Consider the following 13561-nt stretch of genomic DNA (forward strand, 5'->3'; position numbering starts at 1 on the left):
TCCTTGGTCATATTATTTGACATTTTTATCAATGACTTAAGGTAAAGGATCATCAAATTAGCAAATGCCAAGAAGCTAGGACAAATAGTGGAACTGAGATCCAAAAAACTTATCAACAATCTATAATTGCTGATTGCCCAAAAAAGTATTCAACTGTATGATACCTCTAAAACTACATAGTTTAAGATAAAGCACACATCTGAAACCAACCATGAACACAGGTCATAAAATCTCAGTGTGTCAATAGGACCTCTGAGGCCATCAAACCCAAGCCATAAGAGAAAAAGAATATTTTTTTCAACATATCCAAAAGCAGGCACACAGATTTTGCTTAAAAACCCTTCAGTGAACGGAAACTCACTATCTGTCAAGGCAGCCCCTTCCAATTTAGCTCTAATTATTAGAAGATGTTTCCCTACATTAAGCTTAAATTCCTTCTCTGAAAGTGCCTTCACTTTACACTCTAGAGGCAAGTGGAACAAGTCTCATCTCTCTTCCATGTGTCAGTCCTTCAAATACTTGAAGACAGATAACATATGGTTTCATTCTCTACACACTGCCCCCAAGGACTAGTAGTCTTTTCTTCTCCAGTCTACTTAACTAAATCTTTCAACCAAACTTCCAATGTAATCAAGGCCCTTCAGTATTCAGACTGCCCTCATCTTGACACTCTCCAGTTTACTTATGTCCTTCCTAAAATGTGGTACATAGAAGCACGGCTATCAGCAACCCTAGACTTAGATCAACAGTCCTCAAAGTGTGGTCCGTTTATCCCAGGAGTCTCTGAGACACATTTAGGGGGACCTACATAGTCAAAACCATTTTCAAAATAATAGTAAGATGATATTTAAAATATTCACTTTTCCAACTATATACCTGTGTAAGGCCAGATTTTTTTTCTGCATACTTCAAAACAAAACAACATATACACAACAAATTGAATGCAGCAGCTGATATGAGAATCCACCTATCTTCCATTAGGTCAGACATTAAAGATTTTTGCAGAAATATATAAAATAATGCCAATCAGTAAATATTTTGTTGGAAAGTTGTCATTTTTTCATAAAAAATGTTACTTAACATGTAGAGAGTTTATTTTTAAAATTTATTTGATATTTACTTCCTAATACATTAAATCTTCTCAGACATAACCCACATAAGCAAAAGCTATCTGTATAAATGTTTTCTTTAAGAATATAAAGGGGTCCTGAGACTAAAATGTTTAAGAATCGCTGACCTAGCCAATCTTCATCTTAAAACACTGCAAAAGACCAAGTGAGCTTTTTTGGCTGCAGTACAACATTGCTGACTAATTCTGTGTCTATTTTTTTTTCTCTTCAGATTCACCGGGAGTTCTACCCCTCTCATCTTGATTTGTGAAGTTTAATTTTTTAACCCAACCATAAAACTTTACATTTATTTCATTAAAATGCTATCTTGTATTCAGCCCAATATTAGATGCAGTCTTATTTGATGCTGATTGTCATGAATATCCTTTTCATAATGGCTTAAGGCCAATCCCTGATACAGCTGAAATAAGTATCAACAAAGTGTCCACATGCAGTGCCAGAGATCCAAAGGCACTAACAGTCCAGGAAAGGTAAATGGCCACAGAATAAAAACTGCAGAGGTCCTGTGAGTCCACTAAGCCCAGTCTCTTCATTCTGTACCTAAGGAATCTTAAACTCAAGAGAAGGTAAGTCACAGCATCAGGGACCAGAGGGTAAGATAAAAAGAAGACCTGTTGTTTTTTTTCCATTTCTGAATGATTCCCTTGGTTTCTGTTTTGAGGCCAGGTCCTTCAACTCCAAATTCAGCATTCTGTACATCAGACCATGCTGCAAGGCTAGCAAACTCACATTTCAAAAGTACCTACATCTGGTCTAAAACAAAATACTGGTAATTCATTCTGAATCAAAATTGGTGAGTAAGTGTGAAGGCTTTATTTTTCTTTCAGCTTTATTCTTTTTTCAAACAATCACAAGTATAAAATAACTTCAAGTCATTTAACTTCTCCAGTCCCATTTTATTCATGAAGAAAATGGAACTGTACCACATACTATGACTCCCAAGTTCCTTTTAATCCTAACACCATATGATTCTATCAAAGTAGTCCCAGTGAGAACACTACACCTACTCCAGTGGTGTTACCTACTGAGGAACCACACAAGAAAAGGAATGTGGCCAAGAGAACAATTTACACAGTGACCATAATAATTTAAAAGGAAAAAAACTTTGAAAGACTCACGAACTCCTGAATCGTGCCTTCAAAAGATTGATAATGATGCATACCTACTATCTCCTTTTGGCAGAATGAGGCATTCATTTTCATACATGGGCTGCTTTGTTTTACTTCATTATATCTATTTGTTACAAGAGACGATTTCTATGGGGGAATGAAGGAGAGTTTTCTAGGTAGTGATCAAGATTACAAAAACAAAGCATCAATAAATGATTTTTTTTAAAAATACACAGAAGAAAAAAGGTTCAGAAGTTACAAACATTGTAACTAACTACTACATTAAATTTAATACACATTTCAAAAACTATGTAACAAGAGTTCATGATTTCATATATAATTCTTTTTGTTCTCTGTACAATGAAATATGATTGAATATTTACACTTTTTTAATTTAAAAAACATTAATAATATACAACACATGAAGCAAAAGAAAAAACCAAGTCAGCTGAAGGCTTCATTGAAGGCCTTTAAATGGAGATTGCATGGCCACTCATCTGGAATATGGTTCTGGGAATTCTTACCCAGGTACCAACTGCACTGGGCAGCCTCCTAGCATCCTTTCCAGGTCTGAGATTCTGTAATTAATTCATTTGTACCTCTTTTTAAAATCCTAAATCTAGAGCTAGAAAGGTCCCTAGAAAGCCAGGGGCTCCAGTCCCCTCATTTGACAGAGAAGGCAATGGAGGCTCACAGAATTCAAGTGATCTGCCCAAGGTCATACAACCAATGAGCATCCGAAAATTTGAAATCAGGTGTTCCTGACTTTAAGTAATACACTCTGTCCATTACTTCCACACCCACCTTATTCACTCTACTCTGACATTTTAACCTTTTTCTAAAAATTAAATACACTCTCAAAGAATGAAAACTAGCCACCATAGAGGATGTTCAAAAGAATGTGCCACAGACTGTAAAAACAATTTCAAAAATAATCTTCAAAAAAGCATTAAGCAATATCAGCATCTCTGAAATAAGCATACAGCCTAAGAAGATTGTCCGGAAGGGAATGTTCATTTAGATGCTGAAATTGATATTTCTCTCAAAAGTTAGTTATAGTTTCAAAATTTATCATGGACACATATTTCCGAGTCCCCTTAATGGCCTCCCAGAAAAAAAATTTGTATTAGAAAAATTAAAAAGGCAAATTTAGCAAGTTATTACTTAAAATAAAGGTAATTGCAAAACACATTTTAAATACTACGAACATGTTCATAGGTATTACAAAGAACATGGATAGGCTTTTAAGATTTTAAGTTCTATTTCTAACTTACTCAGTTAATCACTCTAAGCAAAAAATCCCTCAGAATATATATAATTTTTTTCTCAAAGTTCACTGTTTAAGGAAGATTATCAGACCAAAAAAAACCAACAACAAAACCAAACAGGAAATGGCTAATTCTGATGCCATACAAAACATTTAAACAAAAGCAACTAGCAACCAGACTTCATTACTCCATATTTAACTAGAATATGGAAAGTAAAACTGGGAGAAGGCAAGGATGGCAGAGCAGCAAGTAAAAGGAGTCACTCCTGATTACAAATACATTACGTCTAGGTGGAGGGTGGGGGTAAAGAACAAAAGGGAAAGTACAGCTTCAACTTTCAGGAACAGCAACGTGACCTTCAGCATGACCGACTCTGGAAACATAAGAGGAGCTTCCTATTCCACTTTACTAAAGGAAAATCCTGGATACGGTTTATTTCACTTTAGTACACAAATGTTTGTCTATATTGACAATGTTTCTCACAAATGCAATACAAAACTACCATTACATACTAATGTACTTAAACACAGTATTGCCATGATAGCTGCACTTGACCATAGTACCCTATGTAATTCACATTTACATGAAATTCTTTCTTTGTAATGACCATGAGGGCAAGTAGTGATAATTATTATTCCCATTTTACAGATGAAGAGGTTAAATGACTTGGCTAAGATTAATTAAATAATCCCTTATGATACACCAAAACCAACAATAAAAATGGATGAATGAAAAAGCATTTATCAGGCACTCACATGCTGATCACCGTAAGGAATTCAGAAATAGCTTACTATTAGACAATTTAATAAAGTAGCTGGTAAGTGGAAAAAGGAAGGATTAGTATATAGATTCCTCAATTCTTTCGTTCATTTAACACTTATTTATTGAGCACCTACTACCTAAAAGGCATCAGACAGACATGGAGACAAATTAAAGACAATCCCTGGCTTCTGAGAGTTTACAAACTGAGAGATGAGAGGAATACAACTATAATACAATGCAGAATATAAAACAAATAATAAAATGTTCCAACAAATAATCCCCAAGTCAATGCATATTATATTGGGATTTAAATCAATCATGAATGTTTTTGCCATGTGTTTAAAATGAGGTAGTAATCAAATTTTTTAAATCAAGAAAAAAAAACTGACCATGCACACAGCACATAAAAATGTAACAGAAAGTAGTTAACATCCATTTTGCTATTCTGTGATGGTGCCAAGTACTTCTCACAAACTCTGGTGAGTAGAAACCATACCTACCAAGTCTGAATACTTGCCACTGATTCCCTACTCTGCCAGCTTTCACACCAAGAACTTCCTCACACTACTAGCAGTCCTTCACCTACATCTACAACTGCCTAGTCTAAATTCAACCACTTGCAGAAAAGAACATAACTTGCAGATAACTGGTTGATCATATATAGTATTTAACATCAAAATTCAAGCCCCATTCAAGGTATACCACCATAGAAAAATTCCAACACACCACCTGTAGTATCAGTCCCATTTAAAATTTTAGCAAAAAAAAAAAAAAAAGGCAATTTTATCAACTACAGATGAAAGAAACACTAAAGTCATTTGATAGATTTAGCCTCTACTCTAAACATTCTACTCTAATACAGTTTAGTCCACTCTGCTGCTACAAGAATGGGGCAGGGACAGGAACTAGACTAGATGATCTTTTCAGATCTTCTTCATAGCTGATTTTTTTTTAACTTCCTTACCCCCATGCACCAATGTGCTCATGTATGTATATACACACAGGTGCATGCACATACAGACATTAAACTGCATATAATTTCCAAAAAGATATTTAGAACCATCTGCCTCTATGGTCTCTTCCAGTGACATACTTTCCTAATGTCTAAACCTACATTTTTTCCATCTAAGGCTCTCAAATCATTTGTCTTTTATACAATCACATTCAGAAATAACTATTTTTCATTTGTATTACCACTACAAACATTTATATATCGTGAGGTTTACATCACTTTATGCCTTTATCAATATAACATACCCCCATAACCTTTTTTCCATCATAGCAAGGAAATCAAGTCCCACTTACTGCCACTGATCAAAGCAATATAACAGAAGCAAATACAGAAAGAAATATGCAAAGAACATTTTTTTAAAGACAGAAGATCATTCCTCTAATTGGACAAGTTCCCTTCCAAGGGCAAATTTAGTCAACATACATCCTAATCGTAGAGAAATGAGAGAAACAAGTTGTAGCAAATTACTGTACATGAGATTCAATGTCAACCTCATCTACATCTAGTCCTCCTCCCTTCTGGACCATTTACAAAGAGGTATTTGGAAGTGAAACATTTTGGCTGTTGGTTTTCTGGCGTTTTTGGGGGGGAGGAGGGGTGGAACAAAGAGAGAGGGAAATCAGGAATTTTAGCAGTGACAATTCAGGTTTCAAAGGGAGTGTCAAGAAGATAGTAATAAATTAAAAAACAGGGACTTGATCTGTGAAGATCCTAGCCAACCAAAATAACCTAAGAACAGAATCTCTTCTTCCATCAAAAGAAACATTTGCTCTTTTTTTCCCCGGTATCTCCTTTCTGTAGCACCCAGACCTTTCCAGATTAAATCTACCTTAAGGTCATACTGTGCCTGCATTTCCACTCCCTTGTTTCTTTGCTACCATCAGAAAAAGTGACCTCCACACAAAATTTTTTTGTAGCCCCAACACTACATTTGCATAGCCTCAACTGGTAGGATATGTTTTGGTAACAAGTAAAAATGGCTTTGTCATTCATTTGTCTAATCCAGAAAACTGGAAAGATGTACTTCACTACCAGAAGGAAAAAGAGGACAAAACTCCATCTAAAATACTTGAGACCATAAAAGGTCATTAACAATCAGGATAGATTCACATGTAGATTAAGAGTATGTGGTTTTCATTTGCAAGTTCCATTTACTTATCTTGATTTCATTACTCTGAGGCTTTCATAAAATATATCAAGTTAAAGAAGCTTGAGGACTTACCTCATATAAGTTTGACTATTAAATTATTACTACCACTAAGGATTTACAGTACACTTAAGACTAACAGCTTTTTTAGGTAGAGAACTACATGTGAGCCTTAGGTAGGTAAAAATTATGGATAAGTTAAAAGGACTAATAATAATTATAATGGGACTTCCTCCACTACCACAATGATGGAAACCACCTTTTAGGATGCAGTTTTACTAGACAAAAAGAAAAAATCCAATTATACAATTTCCATTACCAAAATTTTAAAATTATCCTGTTAGAATTTGAAACTAATAACAAATATAGTTTTAACATTAAAAAATAATTAGCACAGAAGTATTTTCAACTACCTACAGATCTCTCATCCATATCTGGAACACCACCTTCAATAGGGCATGAGACCCTCACTTGGACTGAGTTTTCTCTAGATTGCTGATTTTATCATCTTCTCAGTCTGCAACGTAGTCATACAATAACTGCACATAAGTTGAAATCACACAAATTGTCTTAAAAATTCAAACTTGAAAGGAACTCAGGTTGTAAGCTTCTTCAACCCACACTGAATTAGTGTCCCACCCCCCCATCTTATTCACAAACTTACAAACCCATGCTGTACATGAATGAAAATTCTCCAAAAATCAACTTATATTTTGACCTATATCAAAAACTATCAAAGAAGAACTTCAACTTTTTCACCTCAATTAGTCTCCAATCTGATCCCATGATATCAGCTATGCATGTGCACCATTACCCATCCATGAGAGAACACTAGTTTAAGAATATTTTTGGCTTTCTGTATTTTTTTGTGTGGCAAGAGGGACCATGTGGAAGTAAAGAAGTATGGGGAAGGAATTCTTTGTCATCACATCTCCATACCTCTGGAGTTTCTATCAAACCCAATACCTTATTCTAAAATGGCTGCCACCATGGCCTACTCCTGGGCAAAGAGAAGAAAAAAAGAAGAAACCTTAATGGAAATTAATATGAAGCAATACTACAAAAACTTAAAAACCTAATATATCTGAAACTAAACATCGATTTATTAAAAATGTTACTTTTTTGATAAAATGTGCAGAAATAACAACATGAAAAATGTTTCCATTCCTTTAACTATGAAAGGTTTGATAAAGTCAGTTGAAAATCAAAATGTTAAAGAAGTTAATAAGGTTCACAGAAGTACTAGAGCATTAGGAAATTTAACTCAGATTACATAACCTTTCCCTACAATCTCAATGTGATAGCAATTGGTAACACTATCTTCCACAGGCTATAAAATCAAATGCCTTTAGAACTGGTGGAATGAGAGCTTAACGGGGATATTTAGTTTTTCTAATATAGGAAAACATTTTGCCCACAGTAGCTGATAATATAGCCAAAGAGTTTCAAAATCCCTTGAAGAAAAGGCATTACTAAGATGAAGATTAAAGGACTGAATTTTTTAGAATTAAGCTCCTATTCACTACTTTTGCTAATAAATTGTTTCAATAAGGCAAAACAGTTATGTCCAACTTACTAATCTCTAATGGTGAATAATCCCAAACAACTGTGCTAACGGTAATTAATGTTCAAAAATATTAAACTCAGACTTCACGTGTACGCTGAAACCATTCAGTATTACTCATTCTTATTCTGAAAAAAAAACACTATTACCCTGAAAATGATTTTCAAAGAAAAAAATGTGAGTTAAGGTTATAGCTACTGAAATGCTGCAACAGAACTACATATGCATAAAAAGCTATGTAAAACATTAGCTGAAAATCTGCTGTATGTATCTGCAGACACAGGGCATGGTCTTACCTCTCATCCTCACCATCAACGAGGGGTGTGGTCAATGGCAGCACCTTCAACGGGAAGAGGGAAGCTGAAGCTGCTCCGGTGCCTCCACTCCCATCAGAGACGGAGGCCAGGACCCCGCTGCTTTCCCCAGCGACAGTCTGAGGTACGCCAACTACTGACTGCTCCACAGGATGCCTGGCTTCTTCACTCTGGCTTCCAACGGACTGAGTTAGTGACTGTGTGGGGAACTGAGTAGAACTTAAAGGGATCTGCTGCGTCACAGGCAAATTGATGTTAGCTGCTATCAAGGGAGGCTGACTAACACTCTGAACCACATTCCCATTTTGTATAGCTGAAGTTTGTGCTATATTCTGAGGCGGACCCAAGTTTGCAGAAGCAACTGGTATTGCAGGAGGGAGAACAGAACCAACTTGATTTGCAGCAGGGACATTGCTAGCAGAAGGTAATGGACTCACTGGAGGCAACTGCTGGCTTATTATTCCTTGAGCCACAGATTCTGCTCCTTGAGCCACAGATTCTGCTCCTTGAGCCTGGGGCTGTACAGTTATCAAGCTGCTTTGAGGTGCAACGACCAGCTGTGGAGGAAGGTTTGAAGCACTGGCTTGAATTCCCTGAATGATCCCAGGCTGAGAAGGCGGAGGTGTCACCTGGGTGACGGTGGCCGGCTGCTGCAGCACAGCTGGGATGTTCACTTGCTGACCAACATTCACAACTTGACCACTAGCAGCTACAGGAGGCATTGCTGGCTGGCCATGTCCAACAGCCCCTGCAGGCTGTGCCTGGGCTGTGGTGGATTGCACTGAAGGCTGAATGCTCTGTGAATGAGCAACAGGCATCGCTGAGGCTGCTGCCACTCCTGCAGAATTTGGTGGGACAGGGGGCACTGGTGTCTGGAGAACTTGCTGATGCTGAACATACTCTGGCATAGTTGCAGCGATGGGATTTTGATTTACTGGCTGGATGTGGCCCGGAGCCACCTGTGTGGCCACAGTTTGTTGCTGCTGTCCGTATTGTAACTGCGGCGGTGCTACAACTGGCAAAGGGGTCTGAGAATAGGACGACTGGGACGGAGCCAAGCTGGAAACGGGAGGCTGTTGGCCTAACGATGGTGCTACACCAACCAGATTCACTGGGGGCGACTGAATGCCAGCCGCAGCACTTCTACTGGCCTGCAGAGGAGGCTGACTTCCCTGCTTTTGCGAAGCATAGGTCAGCTCTTGAGAATGCAACTGCACCGGGGCAATCTGAGACTGAGAAATACTCTGTGGTAGACTAGTTGCTGATACACCCTGTGCACCAGGACCACTACTGAAATCCACGGGCTGTGGGGCCACACCTGGGAGGGCTGGCTGCTGCTGGCCCACAACGGGGGCCCCCATCTCTCCACTCCCCACACTCTCTGTGTAGTGACTCAATGTGCTCACATTACTGCTAACTGAACTCCCACTAGTGCTCTCCCTTTCAGAGGTCGCTTCAACTGGGTTTTGTTTTACAGTCTCCACCACTTTGTTTACCGCTACTCCTTCTGTAACTGCTATGGGATTTTCTTTTTCATAGAATTCTGTGCAAGTCCATCTCCCCTTTTTAAAGGGTTCAGAACTAGAATCTAATTTCACAACTCTAAACCTTGATGTGCCAGCCGCTGGTTGTTGCTGCTGAGCTGAAACAGATCCCGCAGCCATTCCTGCAGCTGGGGTAGGAACATTGTTAACAGAAGAATTAGTACCATTGCCCATGCCACTTAGGATATTCACATTAACACTGGTGCTAGCTCCGGGCACAGCATTTACACTAGCAGTACTTGGGACGTTACTGGAAGGTACGTTAACATTACCAGGCATGCTGTTCGTCATGTTAGGATTAACACTACCCATTGCAGTAACGTTAACATTATTTATTGTGTTAGTGCCCGTAACAGAATTTATACCTAGACTGCCAGGAGCATTCGTATTGCGGACATTAGTCATTAGAGATGCAGGTGTGCCAGTGGATGATACAGCAGAAGGTGGTGCAGCTGGTAAAACACTGTCTGAACTTCCAGCTGTGGAGAGTTTTCTAGACACCGGACTTGGGGGTGGCCCTCCAGGAACAGCCGTGCTGACACCAGCATGGGATGGATGGTGGTGCCCATGGTGAAGGTGGTGCCCGTGGTGGTGGTGGTGATGATGGAGATGGTGTGGATGAACACTGCCATTGATCACGACATTCTGGGGTGGATGGTGAGGTAAATGGTGCTGAGGAAGGTGGGGCTGGTTGGGAGAGACCGCCCCAGGGGTCTCGGCCTCCTGGAAGTTATTCAAAGTCTCCTCGGAGGAGCTCCGCTCCGGCTCCCCCAAGTCAGTGGCCCTGGAAAGGGACACGTCCAGGATCTCGGAGGAGGACAGGTCCTCCGTGTGGGACTCGTCCAGGTCGTCGTAGCTCTCCGTGTCCTCGGCGATGCTGTTGTTGGAGCTGATGCTGGCCGAGATCTGGGCCGGCGTCACGCTCGTGATCTGGAAGCCGCTCTTCTTCTTCATCTGCGCCCCGCCGGGCGCGGCGGGGAGCTGCGGGGCCTGCGGGAGGAGGTGCAGGCTCTGCGGGGGCGGCGGCGGCGCCGGCCCCGGCCCAGCGGCCGCCGCCCCGGGCAGCGGCGCGGGAGGCGCGTAGTCCTCGGCCGAGGGGCCCGCGGGGCCGCCGCCGCTGCTGCTGCCCCTCCGAGGGACCGCGGCGGCCGGGTGCGCCATCTTCCGAGCCCCGAGGTCTGCGGCGGCGGCGGCGGCGGCCGTGGCCTCGGGCGGCTGGTGCATTGTGTCTGCACCGCACGGGGAGCTTTGTGTTCACAGCGCAGGGGCCGGAGGCACCGTCCCCGCTGCGCCGCCGGGGCCTTCTGCGCTCAGCAGGCGGAGGACGGCGGGGGGGACAAGGCAAGAATGGGGGGCACTACCGGTCCTCGGCCATTCACTTTTCCTTCTGGTCCTCTCCACCCCCTTTTATACAGTCCGCTTCACTAGGGGAGGAGGGGGTGGGGGGAGGTAGAGGAAGGAGGCAGGCAGACTGAAGAAGAGGAGAGGGGGGAGAGAGAGAAATGCCCACGTTATCCGGCCAACTTGGAAACCACCGCTGCCCCCGCCGCCCCTACCCCCGCCGCCGCCCCCGCCCCCTCCGCCACCCCCGCCGCGGTGCCGCGGCGGCGGCCACCCCTCCACCCGCCCCAACCCCAAAGGGCTGCCCCGGGAAAGGCACGCCCGGAGGCCAGGCCGGAGCAGCTAAAAGCCCGGTGCCTCCCCCTCCCCCCGCCCCCTCCCCCACCGCTAGGCTGGAAGCTGCTCCGGGGGCGCCGCCGCCGCGGCGGCTCAGCCGGGAACCCAGCGGAGCCGGGGCCGCTGGGCCGGCCGGGGAGGGCCGAGGGGGCGGCGGCGGCTGCAGCTGGGGGGAGGCCGGTAAGGGGGGAGGGAGAGATACGTACGATCCTCGCACCCAGCCGGGGGGCGGCGGCGGCGGCGGCAGGAGCAGCGGCGGCCGGGCGGGCGGGGGCGGGGGGAGCGCAGGGACCGCTCCATCACTGGCAGCCGCGGAGCCCCAACATCTTCCTCCCTCCGGGCCAGCAGCCCGGCGGCTCCGGTCCTCGGCCCTCGGGGAGGAGGCGGGCGGGCAGGCAGGCAGCAGCCAGGGGGCGTGAGGCTTCTCTCCGCGGCGGCGGCTTCGCCGGGCCGGGACTACCCACGGACGGACGGGCGCCGCTGAATGGAGCAGGAGGTGGGGGCGGCCAGGGGAGGGGCAGGGAGCGGGATGGGGGCAGGGTGTCGGGTGCGCCCGGGGGTTGGGGAGGGGGCGGCTGGGGGGGGGCTGGTTACGAGAGCTCTCCTTAGGCTGCCCCGGCTACGCCGTCTTCCCCACTGTCTCTCACGGCATTGGAAGAGGAGGGACGGGCTCCCGAGCCCGGGCGCAGGAGGAGGAGGAGCGTCCGGCGGTAAGAAGAGGAGGAGGAGGAGGAGGCAGCGGCGGCCGGGGGAGGGGGCCGAGGAAGATGGCGTCTGCGCAGGCGCTCTGGCGCCGCAGACATAAAGCCTCGCCTGGCGAGGAGAAGGGGCGGGGCCGGACGAGGCGGGAGGGGGCGGGGAGGGTAGAGGAGAGACGGTGTTCGGGGACTCGAAGACCCGCCGAGGCGGCAGCCGAGCTCGGGTGCTCTTGACGGAAACTACCGAAGGCCAGAGTCGGATGCCCAGGCGCCGGCGCGGTGGGGGCGGGGACTTGGAGATCGGGGAGCGAATCCGGGGCGGACAGCGTGATGCTGCCAGTATGGGGTGGGGTGGGGCATGAAGTGAGAGGGGGGCGCGGGCGCGAGCGGCCGAGGTGTGTCCTCGCTCCCTTCGCGCTTGGGGCGTGTGTGCGCGTGCACGCGCCCCGGCGAGGGGGGAGGGGGGCCCTCTGCAGTGCAGGGGGGAGGGGAGGGGCGGGGCGGGGCGGGCCGCCGGGCCATGTGCCTGGAGCGGGCCCGTGGCAGAATGGGGTTCTTCTCTGCAGCGCGGCGCAGCGGGCGCATCACGAGTTCTGCTTCCCAGGAGTCCCCAAGCCACCACATGAGTCAGGCTTTTCTCCCTCCTCTGCCACCTTCCCCGTGTGGAGGATGCCCACGCCTGCATGGCCCCCCCTCTACGCACACACGCGCGCGCGCGCACTCGGATCCTCCTTCACGCCCCTGGCGTGACGGGCGACACCTGGCCCCCGAGCTCCCGCCAAGGGGTCCCCTTTGTGTGGGCCAGAGCGCAGCTGCCATGCGGTCCCTTCTGCGGGCGGGCAGCGTGCGGAGGGAGGCGCATCGACACCTCCGCAGGTGGAGCCCCGTCTCCTGCAGTGCGGGGCCAGGACGACCGCGATGAGGACTGTTACTCGTCTGGTCTCTACAACGGGCGTTACACTGTAACTCCACACTTAACTGTAACTTAACCCTGTTACCCACATTCAGTGCGGTTAGGTTGGCCGCTCTCCTCAGCGTCAGACCAGCAAACCCTCCCGCGGTTACCAGACGAATTCAGAGGTGTCCTAGGATCGAGCGATCCCACCGGACAGGAGGAGGGCAGCGGGGCCAGGAAGCGCTTCCTGCCCACGTTAAGAACCCCAGTGTAGACGAGAACACGTGAGGGATGCCTTGAGGAATGACTGAGGGTCTCGTCAGAAAAATCCCAGATTTCGCCCGTCTGGGAAGCCCTTGCCTCGGTGGTCTGGGCATTTGGAAACGAAGCAGCTTCCCAGAAAGCCCCAGCCCAGGTGGGAATGTCAGGGACCCAAACCAA

General features: G+C 45.7%; 1 protein-coding gene across 7 annotated transcripts in view; it reads right to left on the reverse strand.

The window, feature by feature from the left end:
- TSC22D1 (TSC22 domain family member 1) overlaps window positions 1-11860 on the reverse strand; it is a 157725-nt gene extending 145865 nt beyond the window's left edge. For all 7 annotated transcript variants that reach the window (XR_011968815.1, XR_011968817.1, XR_011968816.1 and 4 more), the window contains exons 1-2: window positions 11734-11860; window positions 8289-11321 (exon numbers count right to left, since the gene is read on the reverse strand). Coding sequence is in view for 4 of the 7 variants with exons in the window: in XM_072617171.1 (XP_072473272.1) it covers window positions 8289-11074 (2786 nt within the window). In the remaining 3 variants the exon portion in view is untranslated. The remainder of the gene's footprint in view (window positions 1-8288; window positions 11322-11733) is intronic.
- Window positions 11861-13561: the final 1701 nt, after the last annotated feature.

Source organism: Notamacropus eugenii, chromosome 6 (genome assembly GCF_028372415.1).
Source record: "Notamacropus eugenii isolate mMacEug1 chromosome 6, mMacEug1.pri_v2, whole genome shotgun sequence".
Taxonomy (NCBI): Eukaryota; Metazoa; Chordata; class Mammalia; order Diprotodontia; family Macropodidae; genus Notamacropus; species Notamacropus eugenii.